We start from the raw sequence: 17,777 nt of genomic DNA on the forward strand, positions 1-17,777 counted from the left end.
AAGTATAGAACCCTGGTCCATGTTTTCTGTATCCTGAGTCTATCAGAAACACAAATTGAGAACTTTGTTGATATCAATAAAACCTTTAGATTTTGTAATGAATTTGGGAATAGCTACTACAGTTCTGCACTACAGTTTGTAAAACCTTTTGCATCATTTGGCTAATGATCACTAATAACATTCACAAAGCAAAAACTCCAAATCAACTGTATCAAAAAAAAGTCTTATACAATGTCAACTTGGTACTCTTGTATATTTCCTTACAGCTATCCTTCTATGTGTTTGACCTACTGTTTCGAGATTAGAATGGTGCTGGAAAAGCACAGCAGGTCAGGCAGCATCCGAGGAGCAGTCCTCATTTTTGCGTACTGCTTCTATGCAGTGCTGCTCAACTGGCTACAGAAGGTTACTGATTTTCAGATGGCCTGCAGAAATCTGGCTCTAGTCCTAGGAGACCAAGTTGTAGACTTGCATCGTTTCAGAATTGGGAATTCTCTCTGTTGTTATGATGTTGTTTTATTCAAAGATTTCGGTTCTTGCCATGTGCCATAGCCTCAGTGATGGCTACTGTAAAGACTCTGACTATCATCTTATCCATCTGAGAGAGCAGCCATGCCTGTTACTTGTGTTTAGTTGCTGCTGCCTGTGGTTGTATACCACCAAATAATGCAAGAGAGAGGACAATGCACCATTGAGTGTACTGCAATGTGTTTGAGTCATGAGGCTGTCATGGTTGATTTGAGCAGTGTGAGATATGAGTATGAGGCTCGCAGATGTGCGAAGTCTATGTAGTGATTGTAACGAGGTCAGCCAGGTGGACATTATATAATATGATTTCCCTGAATGGGGCTGTTAATCTGTTCCAATCAGGGAGCCCTAGCCGACAGATACAGACAGGAGTGCTAACACTCTGAGAGCTGGCTCTGAGGGAGCTGGATCAGTGTCAAGGACTTTACATATTTAAGTAAAGGGTGATTTGGTGACAGGATACCGGCTTTTGTGGTGTTATTTCAGTGTGGGAGGATGAGATAAACCAATAAATGAAGTATGAGTCCTGGTTGATAGAGCTTGCTAGGATGTGAATGAAGGGAGGCTGGTGAGCATTGTGAGACTAGTGATTCAGTTGTAATGTATTGAAAAATGCATTCACTAACCAATGTAAAATCAGTAAAGCTTTTGCAGTACCATATCCATACCCTTAGAGCTAGCTTGTTTGCATTGACTCCCAGTAGCTGTATAGTACCTCTCTTGAGTCCTCTTGGCCCTTTGGATTAGCTGACCTTTTGCTTGCTATCCACCTTCTGCACCAAGGTACTGCAACAAAGAACTTGGAGCTTTCCCTTTGTCATACTTTACTATTCATTGTGCTTCTTAAAATTGACATGTCTTTTTTGTCAGTTGCATATTTTTCTTATTGGAGAGCAATGCAGAGATTACAAAAGCTTCTAAGTGTAACCACATTTTGGTTACAGTGCTTTAAAGTATTACTGCAATCACAAAATGTCTGCACTTGTATTTACAACTCAACCCAGCTACGAGCAGCTTCTCTGTCTAAATGAAGCTCTGGGTCAACACTCAAGCTTTATTTACCTATACATAAACCAAATACACATCAACTGAACAACTGAAAGCTACAAAAACTCCTTTCAAAATGCATCTCCCCATTAAGATATAAGACTATCTTAAAAAACTGCTGTTTAGCTTGATCTTGTAATACAATCTTTCAATTCTGCACCCACTGCTGAGATATGAAGTCATTCAGCAATGTACTAAGTATTGCATGAAGAAATCATTGAAAGGAACATTTAGTACAAAGTTACTCTCTGTATTGAAATTAATAGGCATGCATTAATGGTGTGTCACAACCTCCAAACCCATTTTTGGGCCTTATCCAATTTCTCGTGATGGGATGTATACAGTGTGATTGTTATTCAAAATCCCATGGATGTTTGTTGACACTGATGAAACCGCTGACTAAGTGAATGTGAATATGAATATGAATGTTGCTAATGATGGGTGAGGGGTTGTGGGAGGAGAAGATAATACCATTGGGAAACACAGGAAATACCACAAGGGCTACAATGGGGTACAAAAACAAAGACTAGAAAAACAGGAATTAATATTGATAATGTGCAGAGTCAAGACAACTGAGGTTGAAAGCTCATGTTAAACCTTTTTCAGGAAATAGTTGTCCTTAACCCTAGAACCTCAATGGCACCCTGGAGGGATGCCTTTGAGGTTTGACCTTTTGAAGTAAATTTTAATGACTGCCTCAGGGTTTTATGTTAAACAGGCTTGCTTACTGGAAGCATTTTAAGAATGTGAGCAAAGATGGACAAAAATCCTTTAACCCAAATTTGCCAAATTACTATACTTCAAATCTACTGGGTTGGATTTTAACTTTATACAACAGTGTAAATTTCAAGTTAATGGATCTGTGGCCTGTGTTATATTGATTAAACTGAAAATAAAAATGAAAAGAGAAGTAAAACCAGTGGCTGCTTTGCTATTACTAGTTTTACACAAACATACAAAGTCACAATCTATCCCACTTAGTCCATACATATATTATAGTGGAGATGCTCAATGGGCTCTGAAATAGAAAAGTCTTGTATGAGTTGAGGAAGAGTTATTAAGCTCACACTTGGTTATCCCCAACATCAAATACAGGGGGAGAGAATATGGAGGACTTATAACCTTGACTTTGATTGATCTCCTGACGACTGGTTCCTCAGTGAAGTTGACAAAGGCTGAAAAAAGTTGTTTGATACTAGTCCTGTATGACTCAGAAAAATTGCAAAAAGGGGTCAGATAATGACAATTAACCTTTAAAACAATTTTAATAACTTTCTTGCTTTTCTCCAACTTGATACAGCTCAAATTTTTCCTCAAATTTAACAGCTTCATTTTTTCCCCCCATTTTCTTTGCTCTTCAATATTCTTTCCTTTCTGAAACCCCACAGTACTGGGCTACTGTGGGTAAACTTTCTTTCAGTTTAGTAATCTTTATCCTTTGCAGAGTAACATGTGGCATTGATCAATTGTTAACATGCCTCATTAATATAATTGTAGCTGCAAAATACTTCCGAGACTTGGCTGACTTTACCTCTGTTTCCTGTTTTGTAAGAAGATTAAAATTTCTCACATTCCTCATTACAGAATAGCACAGGAAGAATGCTGTTGGGTAAAGCTTGAAGAGATGCATTGTGCATATGGTATAAACATGGCCAGGGAAAACCACGCATGTGAGGTACATAGCACTAACTCAGGCAACTACAACATGATAAAGGTAATGCATTTTTTTTTCCCCAAGTTCCTTGATGTGCAATGAAATTTCTTGCTTACAATGCTTTACATAATGTTCTGAACTTTATTCACTGATGAGTAAAGCCACTGTCTAGAAAGTAGTTTTTGCTGATCAATGACATCATTGAGCTCTTGATGCTTGTTGGACAGGTCACTATCCTGGAGGACTTTAACTTCAGACCTTTATATCAACAATAACAGCTTTTAGGTAGGCCATGATGTTAATATTTGAAATACAGGTCCCTTTAAGGGTAAACCAGAGCATCTCCAGAATTGATTGAAAGCAGATAGTGTTCTTTCAACTTTATATATATGAGCTTGGTTCTTATCCCTTCCAAATCCACTTTGATTTTGCCCCCACCCTCTCTACCTACTTGACCCTCACCTTTGGTGATCTGCATTGCCCTTAATGGACTTTGCATGTAAATTGGAAACAAGCGTGATTTACTAATGAAAGTAGGTGAAAAAAGAATCACTGATGGTTTGTTGAAGGGGAAACCAATGTTCAGTTGTGTGCAATAGCATTCCTGGATATTAAAAGAAAAGAGCTGAATTCTTATAACTAAGGATTCTTTTGGCACAATGATGGTTCCCTTACCTCTGAGCCAGGAGACTTGGGTCCAAGTTTCACTTGCCCTACACATGTATAATAACAAATGTTTAGCTTTTGGATAGGGAAAGGATCCGAAAGGGACAAGTGGATATCAGTGTTTCTGTTCATCTACACATTTACAATAAAACGTTTGTAATTTTATGAAGGCCTCTTACTGCCTAATTCAACATACAGATATTAATCTTCTAAACAATGGGAGTGTAAGGAAGCTATCAAAATGATGGGAGCAGTTGGAAGGAGGCTGAACAGGGTTCAGCAACAAATTTCAGCTCTGCAGTGGTTTCAAAACGAGTTCTTCCTGAAATCACATTGTCAGGGTTTTTTTTAATAACTTGGCTTTTTTGATATAGAGAATGGGTCCCTTAAGGAGCACTAATTAGGCTGCATCATTTCTTTTTGTATTGTGAGCCATCACTTGTAATGCTATTCATTGCCCAACTTGCCTGGCACTAAGAAGGTTCTGAAGGGCGTCCATTTTGAACCTCTGCAACCCATATGGTCAGGGTACCTTCGCATAGCTATTGGGTCAAATATCCAAGAATTTTCAATAGAAATGTATGTCCAGGTCAAGATGGTATGTATCTTAGACAAGATCATGAAAGTGATGATACTCTCAGGAAGCTGTTGCCTTGAACAGGCTGGATGTTAGAGGTTGCAGGTTTTGGAGATGCAATGTCAGAAGTCTTGGAAGAGTTTCTGCAGTGTTGTAGATAGCACAGCCCACAGTCATAGTATACTGATAGGAGGGAAGGTGGAGATTGGGAATGGAAATGAATACTTAGCCTGGTGGATGGCATATTGTCCAAGCAGCTCATCTTGTCCTGAATAGATTCTTCAGTGTTGGTGCACTGCAATCATCCAGGGAAATGAAAAAGAAACTCTTGTGCCTTACAAATTCTGTGGACATTTGGTGGAGCTGTAAGATGATTTACTGCACTATATCCAACCTTTTACTCTTTCTAGTAGCCATGACATTTATGTGGCTCATCCAAGTGGCTGAGTTTCAGGTCAATAGTGAACCATGGGATGTCGATAGTGGAAAATTCAATGATTTAAAGTCAAGGAGTGGTCAATAGTTTTGTTTATGATGGCTTTACCTGCTTTTTCTGCGTGAAGCAAATGTTGCTTGCCAGTTCTCACCCCCAGCTTAAGTGTTGTTTATGTTTTCCTAGGCTTCTATTTAGGGCAGTCCTGTTTTGCAAATTGGGCACAAATGGACATGAGGCCCAAATTTGTATGCAGGAGCACTAATGTATTTTCACATGAGTGTTATGGGAACCTCCTTTTCTCCCTTTGCTTGTACAGTGGGTGGAACAATTTTAACACAAGAGAAATCATGATTTGGATGTGACGGTGTTGGATTGGGGTGGACAGAGTTAAAAATCACACAACGAGGGATCCAAGATGGCGGCGATCTAGGAGGATCGCATTGCAGAGCTCTGCACCGCAGCACAAGCGGGATGAACCTTCAATCTGCCCAACCTGGGACTCCAAAAAGATCGTGGTGTCCCAAGAAACTTTGAAAAGTTAACATACTTGCATTTCCTGCCATCCAGAGATGCCGAAAAAAGGAGGAGTGTCCGAGACCAGGCCCATGGTCCAACCTGCAGGATCCTTGGAATTGATTACTTTCCAGGCCCTGGTGAAGGAGCTCGCAAAATCTCGTGAGATGTTGGGGAAACAAATAAAGGAGAAGCTGGCCCCGATCTCTATCATGCTGCAGAAGCATGAACAACAGCTGGGAGACCTGGAAAAGAGGACAGATGAGGTTGAGCACAGGGTCACAGTGGGGAAGCTGATGCCATTTCAGCCAAGGATAGGATCCAAGCCCTGGAGATGCAGGTCGATAATTTGTGTGACCAAGTGGATGATCTTGAGAATAGGGGTAGGAGAAAAAATATTCAGATCGTAGGTCTGCTGTAGGGTAAGGAAAGTGAGCGGCCAGCGGAATTTATTGAGGACTGTTTGCCAGAATTCCTTAACTTGGAGGCTGGAATGACAGGCTTAAAGATTGAGAGGGCTCACCAGGTCATAGTGCAGTCCTGATGAAGGGCTTTCAATTTTCCTGCTCCTCGGATGCTGCCTGACCTGCTGTGCTTTTCCAGCACCACTCTAATCTAGACCCTGATTTCCAGCATCTGCAGTTCTCACTTTTGCCTAGTTGATTTTAACCTTACTGCAAATCCTCTTGCAAGGATGCCTACCTTGAAGACGTTCTCCTCCACTCTCCACAAGAGTCCTGATGAATGGCTTTTGCCCGAAACGTCGATTTCCCTGCTCCTCGGATGCTCCCTGACCTGGTGTGCTTTTCCAGCACCACTCTAATCTAGGCAGAGATCAGGTCTGGGTCAAAGTCCTCGTCCTCTCCTGGTGTGGTTCCATCATTATAGAGACAAGGAGAGAATCATGGAAGCTTCCAAAATCCAGGGGAAGGATCCGAAGGCCCTAATTTACAAGGGCTCTAAGATCATGTTTTTCCAGGACTTTTCAGCGGCGTTGATCCAGAAAAGAAAATCTTATGTCAGTGTCAAGAGAAGACTGAGGGAGCTTTGGATTCAGTGCTCTCTGAGGTATCCGGCGGTGCGTCGGCTCACCTTAGGTGGATCCGTACATCTCTTTGACACGTTGGAGAAGGCAAGAGACTTTGTGGACAAATTAACCTAATCTGAACAATTTAGTATGTACAAATAGGAGTGTTGTTTGGGTATGTTTTTGTCATTTTGTAAAAGAAATGGAGCAAGTCCAGTTGGAGCTTTCTTTTTTTCCTATTGATAATATTTTGGTTTAACCTATGTTTGGTGGCAGTTGAGATGTATATTTTCAATTTCTAAGTTAAGGTATATCAAAGGATGGATGGGGTATTCACCCTTTTTTTTTCTTTAAAGATGTTTTCTTTATTCATTTGCTATTCTATGGTATGTTTTCTTTCTTTCCTGTCTGTGTTTGCGGTGCAGCTCTGGCTAGGAGAAGGGAAGACGGCTGGGATGGCTAGATGCATACTTATCGACAGTTTGGGATGGGTAGTTACCCCTCCGGGCAGGGGGTGAGTTCCCCTATTCAGTGCCATTGGCGCTTTATATGTTAGTTTGTTTTTTTGGTTTTGTTGTATATAATCTTTGATAGCTTTGTAGGTTTGTTAAATGTAGTGGTTTTAGTTTATATAGATTTTATGTTCAGTGTAGCTTGTGACACTAAGGTTCGGTGATTTGTGATTCGAGTTCCTCCTCTCTGGAATTTAATTGTTACTGCAGAAGGTTATGGCTAATGACTTGATTAAATGGTGTACCTGGAATATCAAGGGGAGTCACTCACCAATTAAGAAGAAGGTACGTTTGAGTCTTAGAAAGGAGAAGATGGCTATTGCTTTGTTACAGGAGATACAGTTGAATGATAGGGAGCATTTGAAATTACAGCAGAATGGCTTTGATCAGGTTTACTTTTCATCATTTAATACCAGAAGTAAGAGAGTGGCTATATTAGTTGGGAGGAATCTTCCATTTAAGTTACTGGAGTGTGTTAAAGACACACACGGGAGGTTTGTAATTCTCAGAACCCTGATAAATGGGGAAGAATATGGTGTTTTAAATGTTTATTGCCCTCTGGCCCATCCCCTCAAATTTTTGGTAAATGCGTTTTCTAAACTGAGCAGTCTTAAGTCCCAATACATCATTATAGGGGGAGATTTTAACTGTCTCATGGATCCCACAGTAGGCAGGCTGCCCAAAGATCACCCGAAACCCTCTGTATAAACTTAACAAATAGTGGATCTGTGTGTGGAGTTAGGGTTGGTAGACGTCTGGAGGCGTCTGCACCCTACAGGCAGGGATTTTACATTTTTCTCCAATCCACACAGATGTCACACCAGAATTGATTTTTTTCTGACCCACGTGGCAACCCTGGACTTGGTGGCATCTTGTACGATTGGTAATATTACCATCTCTGATCATGCTCCAGTGTGCCTGTTGGTTAAGATTAAGGACATTACAATGGGTTCAAGGCACTGGCAAATGGATCCCTTTATCCTCAAGGATAATAAGTTTGTGGAGTACTTCTCTAGGGAATTTCAGCTGTTCCTAGACATAATTCAGACTCGGTTAGTAGTCCATCCATCCTTTTGGAAACTGCCAAAGCCTATGCCAGGGGTTAGTTATTTCCTACTCTGCCAGTAGGAAGCAGCAGAAGGGTGAGCAGCAACGTCTCCTCGAAGCTCGGTTGAAGGCAGCCGAGAAGGCTTACTTTGACAGGCCCTCGTTGGTCAAGCTACAGAGGATTACGGTGCTGTGGTCTATATTGAATTCCATACTCATGCAGACGGGCAAAGGAACTTGCTTTTGTAAAGCAACGGTTATATGAGCATGGTGACAGGCCAGGCAAGTATTTAGCATATCTTGCTAGGAAAAGGAGTGCCCCACAAGCCATTACGGCGATCAGGGAAAGGTCTGGGAATGTGACATGTGACTCTAAAAAGATTAATGTGGCATTTTAGAGATTTTACTCTAAGTTATACCAATCTGAGGGTTGTGAGGAGGGGAGAGCCAAAATGGATTTTTTTTTAAGGATCTGAAGCTCTCAGGCGTGACCCCCGAACAAGAGTCCTTTGTCAATGCCCCCTTATCAGAGCAAGAAGTGCAGGAAACTGTGACGCAGCTTCAGAGTGGAAAGGCGCCTGGTCCTGACGGACTTCCCAGCGAATTCTATAAGGAATTTATAAACATAATGTTAGGCCTGATGTTCAACATGTTTAATGATTCATACAGTCATGATTGTCTCCTGCCATCTCTGAGAGAGGCCAATATTTTGTTTATTCTTAAAAAAGGGAAGGTCCCGGAGCATTGTGCTTTGTACAGGCCCATTTCACTTTTAAATGTGGACTTTAAAATCCTCTCTAAGACTCTTGCATTGAGGCTGGAGACTGTACTACTTTCTATTGTTAAAGAGGACCAGACGGGCTTCATAAAGGGCCACAGATCCTCCAATAATGTTAAGAGGCTGCTTAATGTAATTCAACGTGCCAACAGCAGTCAATACAGGGATTGGTGATTTCTCTAGATGCAGAGAAGGCATTTGACCGAGTTGAGTGGCTGTATCTTTTCTATACTCTGGAGCGGTTTGGTTTGGGTGAAGTCTTTATAAGATGGGTAAAGGCTCTCTACAGTGGCCCTCTCACAACGGTCATCACCATTGGGGTACGATCAAGCAATTTTACCATTTTTAGGGGCAGCCGACAGGGCTGTCCCCTTTCACCACTGCTTTTTACATTGGTGATTGAACCATTGGCAGAGGCCATTTGTAGGGATCTTAATGTATCAGCTCCAGAAGTGGGGTCAAAATTACATAAGATTTCGTTTTATGTGGACGATGTCCTAACTTTTCTTTGTCAAATCCAGCAGTTTCAGTGTCTCGTCTGATACAATGCATCAGTGCGTTTGGCGCCTTTTCGGGGTACTAGATTAATTTTGCAAAATCAGAGGCTATGCTGATGGGTGGTCTTACGAAGAAGCTAGGTATTGTGGCCAATATCGATTCCCATTTAAGTGGTCACAGCGGGACTTTGTGATTTGGACATATTCATTACTCCAGTTCTGGATCAGCCGTTCAAAGCCAACTTTGTTTAATTATTTGACAAAATCAAGCAAGACCTTCAAAGATGGGAGGCGCTTCCAGTCTCGTGGTTTTGTTGGATATTGTTTATTAAGATGAATATTCTCCCCCATTTGCTATACCTGTACAGATGCTCCCCCTGATTTTCAATAAGCAAATATTCAGGAGACTGAATGGCTGGTTCAGCCCCTTTATTTGACATCGTAAAGCAGCCCCTCATTAAATTAGCTAAACTGCAATTGCCTCACAGATTGGGGGAGTGGACCTTCCGGACATTAAACATTACCAACTGACCTTGCTTTCATCATACGTGAGTGATTGGGCTTGAGGGGATGCTCTTCCAATATGGTTAGGTTTTGAAGCCTCCCAGGCAAGGTATCCCCTTACCAGTTTGCTGTTTTTGGACAAAATGAGGACAGTTAGGCAATATTGCCATAACCCAATAGTTATTCATACTGTTAAAGCATAGAGGGCGATTCGGCAGAGGAAAGGCAATACTAGCAAAACATCTTCTTTTACACAGGTATGCTGGGTTTTCAACCGGGGATGATACATTGGGCAGCTAGGGGTGTGTCTTACATGGGTGATTTATTTGAGGGAGACGTAATGATGTCCTTCAATCAGTTAGTGAGGAAATACGAGTTATCTAATAGGGACCTCTTTCGCTTTTTTCAAGTTAGGGATTTTATTCAAAAAAAGACTACACTTTCAACCGATCCTTACAAATTCGACTTACAGAGGGGGGGTTTCTCAGTGCTCAGACTACACTTTCTGTCAGTACTTTATATCATCAATTGGGGGGGTGTCCCTTCAGTTGAATTCGATCAACTCTGGAGGGTGTGGGAGAGAGAGCTAGGTGTTGAAGTTACCTCAGAGGCATTGGAAGATATTTGGAAAAATGTAAGAAAGATATCAATTTGCAATAGGAGCCATGCTTTACAGATGAAGATTCTCCACAGGGTCCAGTTGGCTCCAGACCGTTTGTCGAACTTTAAACCAGGAGTATCTTCAACATGTCCCAAGTGCAAGGTCTGTACGGGCACTCCTATCCATTGTCTCTGGTCTTGTGGTAGGCTTCAAACATATTGGAGTGCTGTGGCGGGTGGAAGGAGAGGATTTTGGGTGTAAGGATGGAGAAGGGCCCTCTGTCTCTTTTTCTGGGCCTGCCCAGTGTGTTTCCTGCAGACACGCATAAGAAAAATGTTTTCAATATCCTCACTTTCTGCGCAAGAAAGAATATTTTGCTAGGATGGGTATCCGGATTCCCCCATCCACCCTGCCACACGCTGGATCTGTTGAGATGGCAGAAGATTGTTATGGAGCATATTCCCTTGGATTTTCTCATGAGCATGATACACTACAAAGTTAAAAATCACATAGCACCAGGTTATAGTCCAGCAGGTTTAATTGGAAGCACTAGCTTTCAGAGTGACGCTCCTTCATCAGGTCGATGAAGGAGCGGTGCTCTGAAAGCTAGTGCTTCCAATTAAACCTGTTCAACTATAACCTGGTGTTGTATGATTTTTAACTTTGTATACCCCAGTCCAAAACCGGCATCTCCAAATCATAGTACACCACAAAACTGAGATTTTGTATAAGACATGGCAGCCTTTTTTGGAACACCTGGACGCAGATTTATCTGCCACACTAACAAGGGCTTTTATATATTGATTGTGTTTTATGAGTCCAATATCCAGGGAGGAGGAACTGTGAATGTATGAGTGTCTTGTTTGGCTGAGTTGAGTTATTACTATTTATTAGTTTGTTGTTGGTTATTATTTATTTAGTTAAATAGCTAGTTTGTTTTTTAATTCTATATTTTTCTATATATGTTTATACATTTGCACATGAGAGTGAGTTTTTTTTAAACTTGTGTTTTTTTTGTACTGTTTTGAATTGTATTGTTTTGTATTTGTTGTAATACTAAAAAATCTATTTTTTCAATAAAAATATATTTTTTAAAAATCACACAACACCAGGTTATAGTCCAACAGGTTTATTTGGAAGCACTAGCTTTCCAGGCACTGCCTCTTCATCAGGTGGTTGTGGAACAGGACCATAAGGCACAGAATTTCGAGCAAAAAGGTTATAACACAAGGGAAGTGTGCCTACTCTGCCCACCATATTGGGTACTGCCATGCTATTTTGCACCTAAAAGATGAGGGAGCACTGTCAAATTTCTGCTTAAAGCACAATTATACCTTGATTTATATAGAGTTATCAATTAAAATCTATTTTTAAAAGTGGTCCATAATCTGGTCTGTTTAATAATAATTACATCATAATTAAAGCAAAAATTGTTCATTTGTTAAAAATTATTCATTGTGTTTCAATGCAAGATGTATAACAGGTAACATGGATGAATTTAGAGCCTGAATTAATGCATGCAGTTATGATGTTGCTGCTATCACAGAGGCATAGTTGAAAGAACAAGATTGGCAGCTCAACGCTCGAGGGTATTGATATTTTAGAAGAGACAGAGGAAGAAACAAAAGAGGTGGGGGAGTTGCATTACTAGTTAGGAAGCATTTCACAGCTGTATTGAGGGAGGAAACCCTAAAAGTATCTTGCAATGAGGCATTATGGGTAGAGCTCAGGAATAGGAAGGGTGCAATCACAATGCTGGGATTGTGCTACAGACCTCCCAGCTGCCAGTGGGAGATAGAGGAAGAGATATGTAATCAGATTCTGGAAAGATATGTAAGTAACATGGTTGTTGTGGTGGGTGATTTTAACTTCCATCATATTGACTCCCTTAGTGCCGGGAGCTTGGATGGGGAGCAATTTGTTAGATAAGTCAAGGAGAGTTTTTTTGAAACAGTATATAGGTAGTCCAATGAGGGAGGAGGCCATACTGGATCTGGTATTGGGAAATGAACCCAGCCCAATGATCAAGGTTTCAGTTGGGGATCATTTTGGGAATAGTGACCATAATTCTGTAAGTTGTTTGGATGCTTATGGATAAGGATAAGAATGGACCTTGGATGAAGATGTTAAATTGGGGTAAGGCCAGCTTTAACTGAATTAGGCACAAATTGGAGAATGTGGATTGAGAGCAGGGTTTGAAGATAAATCCACATCTGACATGTGAGACTCTTTTTAAAGAACAGTTGATTAGAATATGGGACAGGCATATTCCTGTGAAAGTAATGGATAGGAATGAGGGACAGCATGATAGAAGTCTACAAAATTATGACAGGCATAGATAGGGTGAATAGTCAAAGACTTTTTTCACAGGGTGGAAAGGTCAACTACAAGAGGGCACAGGTTCAAGGTGAGAGGGGGAAGGTTTACAGAGGGAGTGCAGTACCAGTGGCGATGGTGGAAGCATGCAGGTTAGCAATGTTTAAGGTCGACCTTGATAGACACATGAGCGTGAGATAAACAGAGGAATCAAAACCACACAAGGGCAATAAGTTGTGAGTCCAAATAGAGAATAGGAATCAGCATAGGATTGGTGGGCCAAAGGGTGTGTTCCTGCACTGTATTGTATTTTATTGTATTATTTTGGCCAAAGATTGGACTGGCTTGTTTGAAGTCTGGATTTAGCACAAAACTTTGTTCCTAATTCCTAGTTGACATAACTTGAATTTGCCTGGATATGTTAAACCAGAAACTTGCAATTTAGCACTCAAGCAGAACAGTACATATGGACTCCTCACAAGCACTTTCACTGAAGATGTATTGACACATAGCAGCATAATGCTGAATAATGCAGAAACTAACAGAAAGGGTGGCTGGCATACAGCAGCCTATTTCACAACAGCTCAGGAGCTGAAATAAATGGTGCACAAGTTTTTGGAAGTGGCATTGGAGAAGGAGGTCTAGAACAGGAGGGAAGGGGAATATCTTGTATTTACAAAAGGAAAGGAATCTATCTTTCCTTCCTCATCCTGCTGTTCCTCACCTGCAGCAATTGTTTTTGCAGACCTTGTCATCCTTGCGTTCTTCATACAGACTAAGAGGAGCCCTCTACCAATATGCCCATCATCGTGTCCCCCTTTTAATGACTCCTCTAAGGTGCTCAATAAAATAGATTAGTATAGAAACCACCAACTAAGGAAAGGATTTTTGAGTGTTCTATTATTCTTTTATCAGTCACCTGAAATCAGTACCTTTTGATTCTCAACTCTTCAGCTAATTGGGAAAGTTGCTCCCAATACAGTACAGTGCAGGAACACACCCTTTGCCCCACCAGCCCTATGCTGATTCCTATTCCCTATTTGGACCCACAACGTATTGCCCTTGCGTGGTTTTGATCCCTCTGTTTACCTCACGTTCATGTGTCTGTCAAGGTAGGCCTTAAACATTGCTAACGTGCATGCTTCCCCCACCTCCACTTTGTCAACTTTCTCCTGGTTCCTCGTGAGTTTGAACAGTTTTATCAATTTTCTTCACAAGTGTTTCTGTTCTAAGAAGGACAGATCCCAGCTTCACCAAATCATCCACGTAGCTATTATCCCATAGAAACACTCTTGCAAAACTATTTTCTCTCCAATGCCTTCAAGTTCTTTCTGAAGTGTGGTGCCCAGAATTATATACAATACTCCTACGGATGCTGAAACAGATATAGCATAACTTCCTTATTTTAGTACTTTATGCTTCAATTTATAATACCAGCATCGAGTAATCAGTTACCATATGTGATGATGATATAACAATGAGCATGTGATTTTGTGGTGAAATCTGGAAGGGTTGGAAGCTCTACCGTCTTGTGAAGGTTTTAGCGAGTTTTGAGAAGATTTGTAGCTCAGGTTGAGGTTCTGGATGTATGTTTGCTCGCTCATTTCCAGGCATTTTGTCACCCTACTAGATAACATCTTCAGTGGGCCTCAGGCGAAGCACTGCTGATAATTCATGCTTTCTATTTATATGTTTGGGTTTCTTTGGGTTGGCGGTGTCATTTCCTATGGTGATGTCACTTCCTGTTCTTTTTCTCAGGTGGTGGTAGATGGGGTCTAACTCGATGTGTTTGTTGATAAGAGTTCCGGTTGGAATGCCATGCTTCTAGAAATTCTCGTGCGTGTCTTTGTTAGGCTTGGCCTAGGATGGATGTGTTGCCCCAGTCGAAGTGGTGTCCTTCCTCATCTGTATGTAAGGATACTAATGAGAGAGGGTCATGTCGTTTTGTGGCTAGTTGGTGTTCATGTATCCTGGTGGCTAGTTTTCATACCTGTTTGTCAAATGTAGTGTTTGTTACAGTCCTTGCATGGTATTTTGTAAATGACATTAGTTTTGCTTGTTGCTTGTTGGTCTCTCAAGTTCATTAGCTGCTGTTTTAGTGTGTTGGTGGGTTTGTGGGTTACCACGATGCCAAGGGGTCTGAGTAGTCTGGCAGTCATTTCTGAAATGTCTTTGATGTAGGTCTAATGTGTATAGAAGTAGCTGTAATAAAAATTTCTAGCAAAGAGAGCATGGACTCAAGCAGCTTGTTTTTGAGAGACAAGACACCCCCAATAACCCTTTATACCCTGAACACAAAGCAGCAGGAAAGATGTAAAAGAAGAAATTATGCCACTCCTGGAAACATTCCAGAAAACAGAAAGACCACAGCAGGTTTTTTTTATGTCTCCAGCTTGTTTCAGTGCTTCAGATTATGGAGGATATAACAACAAATTTGAAGAACAGACAGTAATCTTTCTAGGGAAGACAAATGCCATTGAAAAGAAGTTTGGAACGTTAAACAAGAAGTGGACGAACAACCTGCAGCATTTAAATTACATATGGGCGTCAAAGGTTACTGTACTATCAGACCAAGTGAAATAGTTCAAACAAATTACATCGCAAATTTCATCCATTAAATTCCAAAGTTCTGAAGGAATTTCAGTACAAGTAAAAGACTATTAGCAAAGCTGAAATATAAAGAGCAAGAAATCTTAAAGCTCTCTATATCGCTAAAAATCAGGAATGTTCACTACTAAGTAGAAAGGCATGTCTAAAACTGAGATTGATCTGTATTTTATCTTGTGCTTTAAAGCCAATATTGCTACTTGCAGACTGAGATACCAATCTGGCATATCTCAGGCTGTGGGTGTCTGCACACACACCGTTCCTGAGGCTGCCTGCTCCTTATCATTTAAGTAAGGCTCTTCAATTCTCCAAACTATAACTTTCCTTTATTTATATCTGCACCGAGTAAATTATCATTTACAATTCTTTCATGTAGTATTTTTAGACCTTTTTCTTTATATGTTCTTTCCAAGAGTGTCTTTACTCTTGCTAAGAGTTGTGTATTGAATTCCTGTGGTTTTTTTTATTGTATGTAATTTATGCTGAAAGCCAGCATTCTGAAAATGGCAACATTTTAACGTTCATGACTGTGGAGTTCTAAAGTGCTTGCTACATTTGACTGTTCCAAAATGAATGACAACAGTTTTGTCATGAGATCAGGGTGGGACTAATTACATGACTGTATGGGGGTCTCTGAAGAGCAGTTCAAAGTTTGCAGAGACTGAAAGACAATGAGTTGTGAGACAAAGAGATGTATCCGTCATGTTTGAAATGCTTTTTTTTAGCTACTAATTGGCTCGTTAGTCCATTGGACCATTGATGTTGATTTTTACATTGCACAAAAACAATGCAAAATAAGTTAAGACTACAATTGTTGTGATTTTTTGGCCAAATTGTAACTTTCCATAAGCTGTTTCTAAATCAGCTGCCAAAAATTACTCATTTGGCTAAACCACAGTGAAGTTCAGGCCAGTTAAAACATGCCGAAGTATCCACACATTTAACAGGAAGATCAGGTTGTTGTAGCAGAAAACGCAGCAGTAGCTATGCTATACTGTAGTCACAGGTTGTTGTTACAGATAGTCCTTCACCTTCTTAATCTTTCTCCATGGCCATCTGGAAGAAGACTTAAATGCATGCTCCACTTTCTTCAAATATTGATTGAAAAGAGCCCTCGATTTAGGGTGGGGGTGGGGCGGGAGCAAATGATGCACTTTGCCAGGTGCCGGACTTCTAAAACTTTGAAATTTATAAATTTTTGCTTCCTAAAGCATTCCTGAACTTGGTACTGTTCTAACTTCAGTGCAGTAATTGCTAATGCTGTGCTAAGCAATTGACACAGTGGGAGATTATGGTAGCTAAACTTTCATTGATCTAATCAACGTAAGAACTCATTGTAATCAGTTTGGCGCCTCACACTCCTTTTGAAAAGCCCCAGTAAAGCCCTGTAAACTTGAACAAAAATGGCTTTTGCTGTCCCTTTATTTGGAGGTTTGCGGTAACTGAATTTTAATTAACCTAATTAAACCAGGGGCCATGACGATCATTTTGGTGTATCATATTCCGCATCACATAGTCCCAGTAGGGCATGCCTCACTCGCATACACAATTACTGTTCCAAACAGTGCTCAGGTGGGGTTCACAAATTTGTTACATATCCAGACTCAAACATTTAAACTCATGGGTGAATAGGGGTGAACTAGGTCCCTTTCTTTATCCACCTGTCCCTCAGCTGATCGCAAATGAGTTAGTTTTAAGAGGATTCCTTCCCTTGCCAACACCTTTCTTCCAGATTCAAATGAACCTGTATTTTCAAAGCTTTCTTGAGTGAACATAAGAACTAGGAGCAGGAGTAGGTAATTCTGCTGTACCATTTGATACAATCAGAGTGACTTTATTAATTGCTAAATGTGTGAAGAAATAGTAACAAACACACATACACACACTTTAGATGTAAGAGGTGAGCCCAAAACAGTAAACATTTAAAAAAAAATCAAGTCAGTCTCTGAATTGTTCACAAGGTGCAGATCATTGAATGTTATGGATGCTGCAATGGATGTTATGTTGCTAGATGAACAGTAGATTTCAATATTCTTGGCTTTGTATGATAACTGAAACTATTTAGTTCTGATTTCTTTTGGCAGTGGCTGACTGGCAGCACTCAGGGTGGGAAAGAGTCTTTTCCCTTCTTTTACATGTGTTACAGGATGTTTAAGGTGGATGTTCTCTGAGATGTGATCCTTGTCACAATAGGCCACACACTAGGACATCCGACAACTAATATACAGACTAGTGATCTGTTGCTGTGTACTCTTGAATGGGAGAAAATGCAAGTGACTGTTATCATTTTTTACCATCAGGTTTACAGTCTGAGATACTCCCAGAAGATTGCAAGTTCAATTTGTAGTGCATTTACCCTCTTTGAAACTTCTTTGATACTTTGGCTGGTTGACATTCCTGATGAAGGGCTTTTGCCCAAAATGTTGACTCTCCTGCTACTCGGATGCTGCCTGACCTGCTGTGCTTT

General features: G+C 40.6%; 1 protein-coding gene across 2 annotated transcripts in view; it reads left to right on the plus strand.

Moving 5' to 3' along the window:
* The window catches only part of fbln1 (fibulin 1), a 177,559-nt gene that overhangs the window by 18,300 nt on the left and 141,482 nt on the right, over nt 1-17,777 (plus strand). For both annotated transcript variants that reach the window (XM_043709279.2, XM_043709278.2), the window contains exon 3: nt 3,160-3,289. In XM_043709279.2, the coding sequence (XP_043565214.1) occupies nt 3,160-3,289 (130 nt within the window). The remainder of the gene's footprint in view (nt 1-3,159; nt 3,290-17,777) is intronic.

Source organism: Chiloscyllium plagiosum, unplaced genomic scaffold (assembly GCF_037043375.1).
Source record: "Chiloscyllium plagiosum isolate Xiang-an unplaced genomic scaffold, Cpla_swu_hap1 HiC_scaffold_19, whole genome shotgun sequence".
NCBI classification, from domain to species: domain Eukaryota; kingdom Metazoa; phylum Chordata; class Chondrichthyes; order Orectolobiformes; family Hemiscylliidae; genus Chiloscyllium; species Chiloscyllium plagiosum.